Below are 17,750 nucleotides of genomic sequence, written 5' to 3'. Positions count from 1 at the left end.
AGGTGTTGTGCCGTATAATGCACCCCCTGACGGGAGCGTTATATCAACTAAAGCCCACACTTAAAGTTTCCACGTGCAAGATTGAATCTATTTGAAAAAGTTATTTAATAATAAGCCAAAATTGCAAAAACAATAATGTTCGTGTTGGAGGAGTTGTGAATGAATGAAATATGAAATCCGTGCTGCAGTCGCTGCTGGGCCACAACATTAAGTACACCTGCAGACTGCAGCACAGATGTCATATTTCATTCATTCACAACTCCTCCAACACGAACATTATTGTTTTTGCACTTTTGGCTTCTTATTAAATAACTTTTTTAAATAGATTCAATCTTGCACGTGGAAACTTTAAGTGTGGGCTTTAGTTGATATAACACTCCCGTCAGGGGGTGCATTGTACGTCGGGGGTGCATTATCCGGCACAACACCTGGACGCTACAATATACACCCCCGCTGTGTTTATGTTGTGTTACTGTGTGGATGCTCTCCCAAAATGTGTTTGTCATTCTTGTTTGGTGTGGATTCACAGTGTGGCGTATATTTCTAACAATGTTAAAGTTTTTTTATACTGGCACCCTCAGTGTAACCTGTATCGCTGAAGATCAAGTATGCCTTGCATTCACTTCTGTGTGCGTGCTAAAGCCGCACATATTATGTAACTGAGCCAGCACTTGTTGGACTGGACGAAAAGGGGACGTTTCAATTCTCGGGAGGGGCACTGAAATTTGGGAGTCTTCCTGGAGGGCTGGCAAGTATGAGAATTAGCGGTGAATGCAGTATTACAGCGGCACCGTCGCTGTATAATACCGGCGGGCCAGCTCTAATGTTAATTTGATATTGCCTCAAGGGCCAAGTGAAATTACACGGCGGGCCAAATGTGGCCCGCGGGCCAGAGTTTGACACCCATGGTTTAAATGTAGGTGCCTAAAACACAATAAATCACTAGACTTTTGCAACACTGCCGGGACGCCATAATACGAAACCATGCTTGACGTATTGACGCGGTTTATTGTGCCGATGACTTGATTTGTTCTTGCGGCGCCCGGGCTATCACGCCGGCGATAACTGATAACACTATGTTGGAAGTGATGATGTTTGAATGTAGCCAGCCTCGGAGCTGCACAGATAAACGTTGCGGAGCGTCACGGCAAAAGCGTAGACATACGTTATGTGACCCAATTGAAATGTACTGTATCCTCCACGGCTTGGTGAGGAATGCTATATCAGGAAGGGACTAATCCTCAAAGGGCTTTCATGGCTTAATCTGCTCAATGATTCATTCTGCCTCTAAGCAGCTGAAACATGTGATAGCAATATTCCCTATCTGAGACCTCAGCATAGCGAGACAATATGTCAGGGTAACAATGGCCATTCGTCACATGCTCAACTCTCCATTGATTGACATGAATGTGAATGTATGAATGCATGAATATATACCTATAAAGGTAGGTATGTAAAAAGCACAGCAATAGGCCCTCTGATTTATCAACTCAAAGCACATCATGCAAATGTTCATGCAAATCTCAACATCTTTTCGTTACAAGAATCACAATGACCTGCTTTCCATTTTTTTGGACGAACCCCCACAAAACAAATCCATAAAAGCTATCTGCAGTGAAATACAACGCATGTTACAAAGGGTTTAGTAGAATGCTCCGCAAACAGACTTTTTTTAAATGGTGCACTTGAATTTATCGCATTAGCCACTTACCAAGATTTTTAAAAAATGTTCTAGAAATGTCCCTAGTTTTAAGAGCATTTTACTTAATTTTAGTCATTGAAAGTACAAAACCCAAAACCAGTGAAGTTGGCACATTGTGTAATTTGTAAATAAAAACAGAATACAATAATTTGCAAATCCTTTTCAACTTATATTCTATTGAATAGACTGCAAAGACAAGATACTTCATGTTCGAACTGAGAAACTTAATTTTTTTTTTGCAAATAATCATTAACTTAGAATTTAATGGCAGCAACACATTGCAAAAAAGTTGGCACTGGGGCATTTTTATTACTGTGTTACATTGCCTTTCCTTTTAACAACACTCAGTAAACGTTTGGGAACTGAGGAGACACATTTTTTAAGCTTCTCAGGTGGAATTCTTTCCCATTCTTGCTTGATGTACAGCTTAAGTTGTTCAACAGTCCGGGGTCTCTGTTGTGGTATTTTAGGCTTCATAATGCGCCACACATCTTCAATGGGAGACAGGTCTGGACTACATGCAGGCCAGTCTAGTACCTTCACTGTTTTACTATGAAGCCACGCTGTTGTAACACGTGGCATGGCACTGTCTTGATGAAATAAGCAGGGGCGTCCATGATAACGTTGCTTGGATGGCAACATATCCCTTCCATCCATTTTCTACCACTTGTCCCTATTGGAGTCGCGGGGGGTGCTGGAGACTATCTCAGCTGCATTCGGCGGGGTACACCCTGGACAAGTCGCCACTTCATCACAGGGCCAACACAGATAGACAACATTCACGTTCAAATTCACACACTAGGGACCATTTAGTGTTGCCAATGTTGCTCCAAAACCTGTATGCACCTTTCAGCATTAATGGTGCCTTCACAGATGTGTAAGTTACCTATGTCTTGGGCACTAATACACCCCCATACCATCACAGATGCTGGCTTTTCAACTTTGCGCCTATAACAATGGATGGTTATTTTCCCTCTTTGTTCTGGAGTACACAACGTCCACAGTTTCCAAAAACAATTTGAAATGTGGACTCTTCAGACTACTGAACGCTTTTCCACTTTGCATCAGTCCATCTTAGATGAGCTCGGGCCCAGGAAAGCTGGCGGCGTTTCTGGGTGTTGTTGATAAATGGCTTTCACTTTGCATAGTAGAGTTTCAACTTGCACTTACAGATGTAGCGACAAACTTTAGTTACTGACAGTCGTTTTCTGAAGTATTCCTGAGCCCATGTGGTGATATCCTTTACAAACTGATGTTTATGATGCAGTACCACCTGAGGGATCGAAGGTCACAGGCATTCAATGTTGGTTTTCGGCCTTGCAGAGATTTCTCCAGATTCTCTGAACCTTATGGTGATATTACGGACCGTAGATGGTAAAATCCTTAAATTCCTTGCAATAGCTCGTTGAAATGTTGTTTTTAAACTGTTCCCATTTAGCCTGTTCACCTGTGGGATGTTCCAAATAAGTGTTTGATGAGCATTCCTCAACTTTCTCAGTCTTTTTTGCCACTTGTGCCAGCTTTTTTGAAACATGTTGCAGGCATCAAATTCCAAATGCTCTAATATTTGCAAAAAAAAACGTTTTCCAGGTCGAACATTAAATATCTTGTCTTTGCAGTCTATTCAACTGAATATAAGTTGAAAAGGATTTGCAAATCATTGTATTCTGTTTTTATTTACGATTTACACAATGTGCCAACTTGGAACACATAATTTTTATTTTGTCTACTCTAGTTAAAAAATGTTAAAAATTAGGAAGAAACTATTCAAATACAATATTTAGTTTTTTCCCCACATAAAAAATCTTGTTTAAAGATTCTGCAACATCCTGGGCATGTTTAATGCAAGAATTGAAAGTGGAATAATGCTTGTTTTCAGAATAAAATACTTATTTCTATCTTAAAAGTTCAGCTCAACACTAGATTTACAAATCTTAACTTAGGATGTCTTATCAAGTAAAATTAACTAGCTGCATGGACGGATAATTTTACTAGTTTCAAGTATTTTTTTCCAAAAATCTGGTCTTTTGATCTTATATTTTGTCAGCTCTTGTTTGCAGTGTGTTAATTTGAAACTAAAGAGCCATTTCTGTCACATTTTAGAAAATATGTCGTCTTCGTAAAAACATTTGCAACCAAACACACAAACCAAGAATACAGTACACTCACATGCATACATTATGTAAATGCTGCAAAAAGAAGTTGTCATAAGGGAATGTCTGTGTTTTCTGCGGGGTTTTTTTTAGTTTTACAACAATAATGACAAATTCATTCCAAATCTCCGGAGGATGTACATGCGTATTTGAATATTCTATTACATAAAATAGCATGGTTATTGCTGGACATTTGCAAATATCAGATGAAACATTTCAATTTAATGTGGTGCAGAACATCGATTTCATTATTACTGATAAACACTTCTTCCCATTAAGTGTATTTTCCTTCCCAGTATATTCCTGTATCCAAACCCTTTTGAGTCCAGTGTTGTTTTTACCTCACCTTAATGGCGCTATATTTATCCGGCTCGAGTTTATTCTTTTGTGCTGCAGAGGAACCAACTTGAGGAGAAACTGCAGGTATGTTTTGCTGATGTAATGCATAACGGTGTGGTTTGCTGCCCGCTCTGCTGCAGACAGGAAGGCCCTGCAGAGGGTGACCAGGACTGAGGAGAAGATTATCGGCCGCCCTCTGCCCTCCCTAGAAGACACTGCTCCTCTCTCTTGCTGCCTCGGCAGAACAAAGAAAATCCTGTCACCCTTGTCAGCACTTGTTCAACCTGCTGCCATCAGGGGAGGGATTTTCGGTTTTTACCCATATTCACTCTGACCCAGTAGCTTACACTGTTTTTCACTGTTGCACTGCTGTTAATACTGCTGTTTACGTACTTATTTAGGGACCGAGTCCCTTTGGGACAGAGGACCCTATTGAGCGTTTTATTATTATACCGCCGCCTCTTTGAGCTGTAATTCGACCCCCTTAACATGCTTCAAAATTCACCAAATTGGACACACGTTAGGACTGGCGAAAATTGCGATCTAATCAAAAAAACAAAATTGCGCTCTAGCGCCCCCTAGGAAGAAAATACAGACAAAACTGCCTGTAACTCCCAGTAGGAATGTCGTAGAGACATGAAACAAAAACCTCTATGTAGGTCTCACTTAGACCTACATTTCATACACTAACATCTTTCAGCAAAAATCAACAGGAAGTTTGAGTTTTAATTACTGCTCCGGTTTGGATTTTATGAGCCCTCAAAGTCGGTCCCGTCCATCGCTGCTTCCAGCTTTAATTTTTTAACATGTTATTTATTGTTTGTCTTCTACCCCTAACTAAATATAGTAAATAATTATGTGCGTCCCAAAGTCACCAGCCTTGGCGTCACTATAGACAGCGATTTTAAACTTGACAAACAAGTCAATGGCGTTTTAAAATCGTGTTTTTATCATCTTCGTCTTTTAGTTTTTATCTTTTAACCTTTTTGAACAAGTCGTGCATGCTTTTATTTCAAGTCGCCTGGACTACTGCAGTGCACTTTATGCTGGCATTAGCCAAAAAGCTCTCTCCCGGTTGCAGTTAGTCCAGAACGCGGCAGCACAACTTTTAACAGGGGCCAGGAGACGCCAGCATATAACCCCAATCCTTGAGAGTTTGCACTGGCTCCCTGTTCATTTTAGAATTGATTTTAAAACCTTGCTGTTTGTTTCTAAAGCTTTACATGCACTGGCACCTCATTATATCTCGGACCTCATCCAAATTTACACTAGTGCGCGCGCTCTGAGGTCCGAGAGCCAGCTCCAGCTCGTGGTGCCCAAGACGAGACTTAAAACCAGGGCCTTCTCTGTGGTCGGCCCTAAATTCTGGAACACTCTGCCCTTCCATGTTCGAACTGCTCCCACAGTGGAGTGTTTTAAGTCTCGTCTTAAGACCCACTTTTATTCTCTGGCTTTTAACACTACGTGAGTTGTGTGGTCCTCTGTTGTCCTCTGTGTTTTTAAAATTTTTATTTCTATTCATTGTTTTAATTGGTTTTACCCTTTAAAATCGTTTTTAATCATATTTATTTTATATTGTTTTTAATTGTGTTTAATATTGTTGTGCAGCACTTTGGAAACATTTTGTTGTTTAAATGTGCTATTTAAATAAAGTGGATTGGATTGGATTGAAGTAGCCACCGTCATGCTCTCATGTTTGATAAAACAAAAAAAAGTTATATTCTAATATTATATATTAGAATATATAATCTAGGTATATATTCTAGGTAGCATATGTTACTAATAGTGGTTACTAATAGCATGTCAACTTAACATAAACAATGCCAAATGAAATTGGCATTGTATATGGTTGTCGATCCCCAACAAGAGAGATCTTTGTGAATGAAAGGATTAAAAACCCGATGCAACGGTGGCCGTGCTGCTGCTAACAGGTGAGCAAGAACATAAATCACTCCAAACTCCGTCCTTGCGAGGTGGCGTTGTCCTTGTTCCCTGTGCGTGAGCATAGGTGGGGCGTATCTTGGACAACTTGAACCAGAAAGAGGGCGGTTCATGACAATCACAGATCTTTCGAATGTGATCGCCCTCCAACCATGACTTTATAAAAGTGGAACTGTTTTATCTTATCTTGTTTTTGTATTTTAATTTTGCTTGTTTTTTTCAAACAGCGCCTGCCTATCATCAGAATCGGCTTTATTGGCCAAGTGTGTTGAACACACAAGAAACTTAATTTGGTAGACTGTGCTCTCTTTGTTCAATGCAAAAAAACGAGGAACAATTAAGGAAAAAGCACAGTACTAGTGTTGTCCCGATACCAATATTTTGGTACCGGTACCAAAATTATTCCAATACTTTTCGGTACTTTTCTAAATAAAGGGGACCACAAAAAAATTGCATTATTGGCTTTCTTTTAACATAAAATCTTATGGTACATTAAACATATGTTTCTTATTGCAAGTTTGTGCTTAAATAAAATAGTGAACATACTAGACAACTTGTCTTTTAGTAGTAAGTAAGCAAACAAAGGCTCCTAATTAGTCTGCTGACGTATGCAGTAACATATTGTGTCATTTTCCATTCTATTATTTTGTCAAAATTATTAAAGACAAGCGGTAGAAAATGAATTATTAATCTACTTGTACATTTACTTACTCTCTCTTTTAACATGTTCAATCTCCACTTCAGTTAAAATGTAATAATCACTTATTAGTTAGTTAGTTAGTTAGTTTTGGATGATACCAAAAAATGTGGGTATCAATCCGATACCAAGTCGTTGCAGGATCATACATTGGTCATATTCAAAGTCCTCATGTGTCCAGGGACATATTTCCTGAGTTTATAAATATAATATAAATTTAAAAAAAATGAAATAAGATGTTGTGATGCCAAAAAATATCGACGTAATCATAGTAGTATCGACTAGATACGCTACTGTACTTAGTATCATTACAGTGGATGTTAGGTATAGATCCACCAATGGCATTTGTTTACATTTTGACGCCGGTGAGCTACGGTGTGTAGTGAAGCATGTTTAGCTATTCCTCGTCCTGCAGGGATTATACTTGTAAGAAACTTACTTTGTCGCCATGGAGACCAGGGGCTGTATGTTAGCCGCTAGCTAGCTAGCTAGCCATGTCTTAAAGCACCTCTTCCTGAGGGCGTTTCAGTGTTATAACTTCACCTTTATCTTTAGTTTTTAAGCCAAAATGCGTCCGTTCTCACTTTTATGTCTACACACTGTGTCTGTTCGTAAGTACTCTGTGATTGTGTGCTGCCGAACATGCTCCTCTGCTCATAAACCAGCAATGACACGACGTGACGACGACAGGGGCGCGGGTATAGTACCAAATATGATTCATTAGTATCGCGGTACTATACTAATACCGAAAAACCATCACAACCCTACACAGTACCGTGGCGGGCATGGGTGAATCTTTAAACTTATTATGTCATTTTAGGATCTTTTTTCTTCCTTTTTGCACACCTACCCTTGTAATTAATCTATCAATCTACAGCAGCTCTAAAAATATGAAATGTAAATTTTCTTAGTGTGAAAGATGTGTCATGAATCCTTCTAATTGCGTATGTCAAATGGCCACTTGATGGCATTGTTGGCTCACATTTCTCACTCTCTCCCTCAGCAACCAAGTGGCTGCTCATACGTTGACTGATGACGAGCTAATTTCCACCATTAGAAGGCGGCGTCATGTTTATTTCCCTCTTAATTTTCCGCTATGAACGTGGCCGCTGAAAGGGCTTACAAATGAGAAATAACGCGAGGACACAATCAGAAAATATGCCCGACATTACCGTATTTTTCGGAGTATAAGTCGCACCTGAGTATAAATCGCACCTGCTGAAAATGCATAATAAAGAAGAAAAAAAACATATATAAGTCGCACTGGAGTATAAGTCGCATTTTTTGGGGAAATGTATTTGATAAAACCCAACAACAAGAATAAACATTTGAAAGGCAATTTAAAATAAATAAAAAATAGTGAACAACAGGCTGAATAAGTGTACGTTATATGAGGCATAAATAACCAACTGAGAACGTGCCTGGTATGTTAACGTAACATATTATGGTAAGAGTCATTCAAATAACTATAACATATAGAACATGCTATACGTTTACCAAACAATCTGTCACTCCTAATCGCTAAATCCCATGAAATCTTATACGTCTAGTCTCTTACGTGAATGAGCTAAATAATATTATTTGATATTTTACGGTAATGTGTTAATAATTTCACACATAAGTCGCTCCTGAGTATAAGTCACACCCCCGGCCAAACTATGAAAAAAACTGCGACATATAGTCCGAAAAATACGGTATTGATGATGAATCTCGTTTCACCTGAATTTTCACCATCTAAAGCAGGGGGTGTCAAACGTATGGCCCGAGGGCCGTATCAGGCCCGCGTGCGGATGAGTTTGCTAAGAAAAAAAATTAACCAGAAATTTTTGAATGAAAGAAACAGCTGTTCTAAATGTGTCCACCGGATGTCGCAATAGCAATTATTTGCATCTTTGGAGATGATGCTACATATGTACAAAATAAACCATGTGATGTTGGTACATCAGTCGAGGAAAATGATCAAACTACATAAATTACATACTGTAATTTGATTTTGATATCATTTATTTATATCTTGATGGATAAAAAATTAACACCAACATTATCACATAATTTAATCAGAAAATATAAATAACGACAAATAAAGTATATATACTTACTATTAAAGGCCTACTGAAACCCACTACTACCGACCACGCAGTCTGATAGTTTATACATCAATGATGAAATCTTAACATTGCAACACATGCCAATACGGCCAGGTTAGCTTACTAAAGTGCAATTTTAAATTTTGCGCGAAATATCCTGCTGAGAACGTCTCGGTATGATGACGCCTGCGCGTGACGTCACGGATTGTAGAGGACATTTTGGGACAGCATGGTGGCCAGCTATTAAGTCGTATGTTTTCATCGCAAAATTCCACAGTATTCTGGACATCTGTGTTGGTGAATCTTTTGCAATGTGTTCAATGAACAATGGAGACAGCAAAGAAGAAAGCTGTAGGTGGGAAGCGGTGTATTGTGGCAGGTGTTGTGCCGGATAACGCACCCCCGCCGTAGAATGCACCCCTTGACTGTTGTGCCGGATAACACAACCGGTGTTTCATTGTTTACATTCCCGGAAGATGACAGTCAAGCTATACCATTGGCCTGTGGAGAACTGGGACAACAGAGACTCTTACCAGAAGGACTTTGAGTTGGATGCGCAGACGCGGTACCGTGAGTACGCATGCAGCTGCGGCTTCCAAACATTTGATCGCTTGCCCGTACGTGCGTGCCGCTATGTGCATGTCACGTACGTAACTTTGGGGACTTTGGGGAAATATATGTGCTGTATGAACTTTGGGGAGGTGAACGGTACTTTGGGCTGTGGGATTAAGTGTGTTGTGCAGGTGTTTGAGTTGTATTGGCGGGTTATATGGACGGGAGGGGAGAGGTGTTTGTTATGCGGGATTAATTTGTGGCATATTAAATATAAGCCTGGTTGTGTTGTGGCTAATAGAGTATATATATGTCTTGTGTTTATTTACTGTTTTAGTCATTCCCAGCTGAATATCAGGTCCCACCCGCCTCTCACAGCATCTTCCCTATCTGAATCGCTCCCACTGCCCTCTAGTCCTTCACTCTCACTTTCCTCATCCACAAATCTTTCATCCTCGCTCAAATTAATGGGGAAATCGTCACTTTCTCGGTCCGAATCGCTCTCGCTGCTGGTGGCCATGATTGTAAACAATGTGCAGATGTGAGGAGCTCCACAACCTGTGACATCACGCGCATATCGTCTGCTACTTCCGGTACAGGCAAGGTTTTTTTTATCAGCGACCAAAAGTTGCGAACTTTATTGTCGATGTTCTCTACTAAATCCTTTCAGCAAAAATATGGCAATATCGCGAAATGATCAAGTATGACACACAGAATGGACCTGCTATCCCCGTTTAAATAAGAAAATCGCATTTCAGTAGGCCTTTAACCACAACAGGTAATCATAAAAAAAACACCAACATCATTTTGATTTGTACAATATCAGAATGTGATTGTTCTATTTTTAAACAAAGAAAACAATCCGAAGTTGTCTTTATTTTTAAGTTATTGTGCCGTGATTTGTACCAGTCCGGCCCACTTGGGAGTAGATTTTTCTCCATGTGACACCCCAGATCTAAAATGAGTTTGACACCCCTGATCTAAAGACTCCCCTGCAGTTTGAAGTCTGTACTTTCGACACGAGTCATCATGTTACCAGGCATGTGATTTGACCACAATGAAAAAGACTGAAAAAATTTCCGGGGGTCTGGGGGACAAAGGCCCAGGAAGCTCCTGGTTTTTCACCAATTTAACATGCTAAAATTAACAAAGACAGCACCATTTGAAGAAAATATTTTAGTGTTTAAAGACATGAAAACATCATTAATAGAACATACATAACCCAATTATCCTAATGAATCACTGTATATGGTTCAGTCCCAACAGTATTTAGTCACTAATATTTACATCTTGTGTTCATTTCACATCCACAGGTGTCACATTGATCAGTGTTATTATCTACATTTTATTTACAGCATTACCACATTACTTCAGTTCACTTCACACATTAGCTTTCTCGGAGAGCCCTAACATGAGCATTCCTTGCAAACTGAGCAGCCTGCATTTTCCTTTTGGTCTCTGCTTTTGTAGCTTCTTTTTTGGATTTCACTGCCAACTTCTGCCTCTTGGACTCTCTCTCCACTTCCATCTGCTCTAGATCATACTTCCAAAGCCTTGAAACCTCGTGATCCATAGTCAATATTATCATGACACCACGTGCACAAAACCTTTCCGGGACGATCGATTTTCCAAATAAAATCACCGAACAAAGTCGTAACTTCTTCCCAACAGTATCAGTGATTTCCCTTTCCATCCAGTCCCATCGAATCTTATTTTTGACATATTTATCAATTTCTTTTACTCGTAAAGCGTCCTTTCTCTCGAGAACCGACATCGTTTACATATGGAAAATGGCGGTAATAACCATTATGAATGATGACGTTATTAACGTCATCATTCATAACAGATGTCCTGATTGGTCACAAGGAACATATCGACCAATCAACTACGGCGTAATATAAACTACGTCTCGAATCTTGATTTAGGGTCGGAAAAAAAACCGGAAAAACGGGAGATAATTATTTTTTTTCCCCCGAGATTAAAAAAGACGGAATTCCGACTTTAGACGGAAAAATCACATGCCTGTGTTACGTAAGACATTTATTGTGATTTTCCACGTACGCTCGGTCAAATGCTTCCAAAGGGGTTATCATGCATATGTTGTGTATCCATACCTCCCCAGTTCTCCAGGCTGAACAGGTTGCTGAGGTTGTGGCTGACAAAGGGCGATATTTGCTTCAAGTCGTGGGTGCGCACCCTGGTGGCCAGGATGGACTGGTGGGCATCTCTGAAGGTGGTGTCCATCAGCAGGAGGCCTTGGTGAGCGCGCACGGCCTTGGCCAAGCCCTCGGGACCATCACGCAGCAGGACGTCACGGAATCCCACCGGAGGATCTCCTAGGGATAACACACAGATGTTTCGTAGCTTGTTCGCGAGATGTGTGATTATACAACAACAAAAGCGTCTCTGCATCAACATTTCCTCCCACTCAACACATTGGAGCGTCATGTCACCACCACCAGGAGCCTTCGCCGGGCAATTAAACATGAACACAAGCACACGCTTGGAAATATCGAAAGCCGAACGGAATCAATCTCAGCTGCGGTGTGGATATCCATCAATCAATTAGTTCAGTTAATGAGCTACTGTCTGCCTGCAGGAATGTCCTCCATCTCAAACCCGTGGTTTCTTCTGTACACACCCCATTTGGTCTCTTTTCTTCATTTTTTTGCTTCGCTTGCACTCCATCTTTTACTTTGTGCACCTCCTCCCTGATTAAATATGCTCCAGTGGTAATGAGCTGCAGGAGATTACACGCGACTAAGAATGACACTTTAAACTTATCAAAAATGAATCAGACGAGTGATTATGTGCCCACACCCAAATTGGTGTGTATTTACAAGGCACGAGAGCATAATGGTGGGCTTATGCATAAATAATACAACGGGCGATAAAATGTCATTTACAGCTTTGAAATGGCTCCAGAGCACACATTATAAATCCATTTGTGTTGTGCACAGAAAGGCAACTATGTTAGTTGCATTCTAATAATGGACTAAGAACATGTCATTTGCCTGTTTATTACCTCCAGCAAGGAGATACTTAGTGGAGAACAGCCCGAACACCGAGTTTTCATTTTTATTCAAGTCTACGTGTCTGCGAAACGTCACCCACCCATGCCGTTGACGTTCCGCATTTTAGCGCTGAATATAAGCGGAGCTCCCACGTTTGCCGGACGCCGCGACAAAGTCGTTCTCAAAAACGACGGAATAAAAAAAGCTCAAGTACGCACTAGGTGTGGTGAAATCACCCGCTGCATTTGACCCATTCCCTTGTTCCACCCACCTGGGAGGTGAGTGTCAGAAAAATTGTACAAACCCCGTTTCCATATGAGTTGGGAAATTGTGTTAGATGTAAACATAAACGGAATACAATGATTTGCAAATCATTTTCAACCCATATTCAATTGAATGCACTACAAAGACAAGATAATCGATGTCAAACTCATAAAAACTTTTTTTTTTTTGCAAATAATAATTAACTTAGAATTTCAAAGTAGTTGGGAAAGGGCATGTTCACCACTGTGTTACATGGCCTTTCCTTTTAACAATACTCAGTAAACGTTTGGGAACTGAGGACACACATTTTTTAAGCTTCTCAGGTGGAATTCTTTCCCCTTCTTGCTTGATGTACAGCTTAAGTTGTTCAACAGTCCGGGGGTCTCCGTTGTGGTATTTTAGGCTTCATAATGCGCCACACGTTTTCAATGGGAGACAGGTCTGGACTACAGGCAGGCCAGTCTAGTACCCGCGCTCTTTTACTATAACGCCACGTTGATGTAACACGTGGCTTGGCATTGTCTTGCTGAAATAAGCAGGGGCGTCCATGGTAACGTTGCTTGGATGGCAACATATGTTGCTCCAAAACCTGTATGTACCTTTCAGCATTAATGGCACCTTCACAGATGTGTAAGTTACCCATGTCTTGGACACTAATACACCCCCATTCCATCACAGATGCTGGCTTTTCAACTTTGCGCCTATAACAATCCGGATGGTTCTTTTCCTCTTTGGTCCGGAGGACACAACGTCCACAGTTTCCAAAAACAATTTGAAATGTGGACTCGTCAGACCACAGAACACTTTTCCACTTTGTATCAGTCCATCTTAGATGAGCTCAGGCCCCCTGGGTGTTGTTGATAAATGGTTTTCGCCTTGCATCGGAGAGTTTTAACTTGCACTTACAGATGTAGCGACCAACTGTAGTTACTGACAGTGGGTTTCTGAAGTGTTCCTGAGCCCATGTGGTGATATCCTTTACACACTGATGTCGCTTGTTGATGCAGTACAGCCTGATGGACCGAAGGTCACGGGCTTAGCTGCTTACGTGCAGTGATTTCTCCAGATTGGCTGAACCCTTTGATGACATTACGGACCGTAGATGGTGAAATCCCTAAATTCCTTGCAATAGCTGGTTGAGAAAGGTTTTTCTTAAACTGTTCAACAATTTGCTCACGCATTTGTTGACAAAGTGGTGACCCTCGCCCCATCCTTGTTTGTGAATGACTGAGCATTTCATGGAATATACTTTTATACCCAATCATGGCACCCACCTGTTCCCAATTAGCCTGTTCACCTGTGGAATGTTCCAAATAAGTGTTTGATAAGCATTCTTCAACTTTATCAGTATTTATTGCCACCTTTCCCAACTTCTTTGTCACGTGTTGCTGGCATCAAATTCTAAAGTTAATGATTATTTGCACAAAAAAAAATGTTTATCAGTTTGAACATCAAATATGTTGTCTTTGTAGCATATTCAACCGAATATGGGTTGAAAATGATTTGCAAATCATTGTATTCTGTTTATATTTACATCTAACACAATTTCCCAACTCATATGGAAACGGGGTTTGTTTGTAAATTATCAAAAAACTTTCCGTTCCCTGAGTTCCCAGTGACCAAATGAGAGCTGTCTTTGTTCCACCAAGCCAAGGGCTCGGGAATTTCCGCTGTGTACGATGCGAGGAGACGGAAGGGGTTATCTATTGTCATCGAAGACCTGCCCAAGCTGAATCCAGGACTAGCCCAGGCCCGAGGCATCTTTTTCTTTTGTTTTCAATGTGACCAAAAACAAGAGCTGTTTACATACTCCCCATTCCTGTAGAAACAGATGTTGTTGTGGAAACATTGAATATCCAAATAAAGAAGGAGACGTAAACCTGTTTTCGTCAGAGCGTGGTGGAAGACTGTACAGAGAGTACAGTCGCCGCGTTTCTCCTCAATTGAGCCAAATTTAATTCTGTCTCCGTTTATTTCTTTGCTTCTTGTCTCGTTCAATAGATGTCATCAGTGTTTGAACCTGACAGTGATGGGAGCAGTGAGCAGCAGCTGTGGCCCCGCTCGGGGAATCATTTTGGTGATTTAACCCCCCCAAAACCAACTCTTGATGCTGAGTGCCAAGCAGGGAGTTAACGGGTCCCATGCTCGAACCCGCCTTTCATCGGCAGCAAGTTCCGCCAGCACATCTGTTGGCAGCACGCATCTGCTCGCGCTGGGCGCCACACGCCCACGCAACAGCGAAGCTGCAGACAATCATCAATCAGCGCAACCTGGTACAAATCACAACAAGCAGCATAAAGACCAGCAGAACCAAGGAGCTGATGCCGGAACGTAGTTTCTCCTTAGAATAAGCATCCCGTCTCTGGCTTCCCTCCCGCGTACTTGCCATCTCTTTGTCTTCCTAGTTTCCCGCGTCTCATATCCTTTGTGTTCTCCACAGTATCTTTCTGGTTTCCCCGTGCTCGAGTTGTGTATCTCGACCTGCCTCTGGATTCTGGACTGCCTCCCTCAATCCTCGACCTCTGCTTGGACACGGACCTTGTCGCTTCTCTCCTGCCCCCGACCACGGACTACCACTTTGCCTCGCCCCTCTGGACTAACGAAGGATTCACCCAACACGCACTTACAACAACCCTGGTTGTTTACATTATTGTTTACTGGTTGTTTACATTATTAATTCTACACATCGTCTAGCACCACACACTCATCAAAGGTTTGAATAAACCTGTGAACCTGACCTTCCTCGTGTTGTCGTCTCATTCCCCTATTGTATGTAACCAAAAATGGGAGAAGAACTAGAATTCCGCCCGGAATTACGTGTGAATATCGCCACGAGTCGAAGCTGAACTGCTAAGGTTGGCGTGCTAACAGTTAGCATGTGTGAGGTACCAAGTTGAAAGAGTCAAAGATGTACTTCTGCAAAAGCTAAAATCTGCTTGTGTTAGACAGAAAGTCATGCACAAACAAATAATAGGTAACACTTTAGTACGGGGAACACATATTCACCATGAATTAGTTGCTTATTAACATGCAATTTAGTAACATATTGGCTCTTAATTAGTCATTATTAAGTACTTATGAATGCCTTATTCTGCATGGCCTTATTATACAACCAGTCTTCCCTCAATAACCTCAGAATTATTGCTTATTAGTAACCCTAACCCTTACCCTTATACCTACCCATAGTGTCCAAATAACTGTAAATTAAGTCTGTGTCACTTTAATAAGCAACTAATTAATGGTGAATATGTTCCCCATACTAAAATGTTCTAAAAAAATAAATTACCAGGTTTACTTTCAAAATAAAATACTTTTAAAGGCGGATCATATTTTACCCTTTTGAAACGGCGACATAATTGACCTGCTCAGTGGCCTTGTGGTTAGAGTGTCCGCCCTGAGATCGGTTGGTCGTGAGTTCAAACCCCGGCCGAGTCATACCAAAGACTATAAAAATGGGACCCATTACCTCCCTGCTTGGCACTCAGCATCAAGGGTTGGAATTGGGGGTTAAATCACCCAAAATGATTCCCGAGCGCGGCCACCGCTGCTGCTCACTGCTCCCCTCACCTCCCAGGGGGGTGGAACAAGGGGATGGGTCAAATGCAGAGGGTAATTTCACCACACCTAGTGTGTGTGTGAGACTATCAGTGGTACTTTAACTTTAACTTTGATTTCACCTCCCTGACACAAATGGTTGAGGGCATTCTAGAGGCCCAAAATTAAAGAATAATATACAGGCATATACCGGGCAGCTTTTTTATTATATCGTACATATGTATTGTGTGCTTTTTTTTCTTTTTCTCTCTTTTTCTTTGGAATTTTACTGCCTTTTTTACATCATAGCCAGGGGACTACAGATGAAAACTAGCCATCTGGCTAATTCTGGCTTTTTTAACCATGTGGTTTTATAAAATTGCATTGTCCCCTTTGAAATAAACTAATCTTAATCTTAGCCATATGGCGATATGGGGGCCCGTGACAAATACCAGCTCATACTGGGAAAGCAGGGGAGTGGTTGTTGTGACAGTTCGCCAGGGATGATGTTACTTTTGTTGCTTGCTACACAAAATAAAGTTGTTTATCAGGGCAAAACGGTCGTCGGCGTTGCCGTTCAGCGCCTGTTATTGACGACAGGACCGAGTTTATTTGCTTCTGCTCCTCTGGAAGGACAAAATAAACTCTTTGTGAGTCGCTCTACTCCAACTTCCCCTGTCACGTGATTAAAATGCGGCTGCTAGACTTTTGACTAGAACAAAACAGTTTGATCATATTACACCTATACTGTGTGTGCATATATATATATATATTAGGGATGTCCGATAATGGCATTTTGCCGATATCCGATATTCTGATATTGTCCAACTCTTTAATTACCGATACCGATATCAACCGATATATACAGTGGTGGAATTAACACATTATTATGCCTAATTTGGACAACCAGGTATGGTGAAGATAAGGTACTTTTAAAAAAAATGTATTAAATAAAATAAGATAAATACATTAAAAACATTTTCTTGAATAAAAAAGAAAGTAAAACAATATAAAAAAAGTTACATAGAAACTAGTAATTAATGAAAATGAGTAAAATTAACTGTTAAAGGTTAGTACTATTAGTGGACCAGCAGCACGCACAATCATGTGTGCTTACAGACTGTATCCCTTGCAGACTGTATTGATATATATTGATATATAATGTAGGAACCAGAATATTAATAACAGAAAGAAACAACCCTTTTGTGTGAATGAGTTGGGTTGGTGCACTAATTGTAAGTGTATCTTGTATTTTTTATGTTGATTTAATAAAAAAAAAACTATATATATATTGCCAAAAGTACTTGGCCACCCATCCAAATGATCAGAATCAGGTGTCCTAATCACTATAAAATCAAGCACTTAGGCTTGGAGACTGTTTCTACAAACATTTGTGAAAGAATGGGCCGTTCTCAGGAGCTCAGTGATTTCCAGCGTGGAACTGTCATAGGATGCCACCTGTGCAAC

At 40.7% G+C, this 17,750-nt stretch overlaps 1 protein-coding gene across 1 annotated transcript in view; it reads right to left on the bottom strand.

The window, feature by feature from the left end:
- LOC133606772 (pyruvate carboxylase, mitochondrial-like) overlaps positions 1-17,750 on the bottom strand; it is an 828,781-nt gene that overhangs the window by 151,237 nt on the left and 659,794 nt on the right. Inside the window, exon 15 of the mRNA XM_061961089.2 lies at positions 11,586-11,807. Within this exon, the coding sequence (XP_061817073.1) occupies positions 11,586-11,807 (222 nt within the window). The remainder of the gene's footprint in view (positions 1-11,585; positions 11,808-17,750) is intronic.

Source organism: Nerophis lumbriciformis, linkage group LG05 (assembly GCF_033978685.3).
Source record: "Nerophis lumbriciformis linkage group LG05, RoL_Nlum_v2.1, whole genome shotgun sequence".
Classification (NCBI taxonomy): Eukaryota; Metazoa; Chordata; class Actinopteri; order Syngnathiformes; family Syngnathidae; genus Nerophis; species Nerophis lumbriciformis.
The sequence above is the reverse complement of the archived record's forward strand: the minus strand, read 5'-3'. Positions and strand labels throughout refer to the sequence as shown.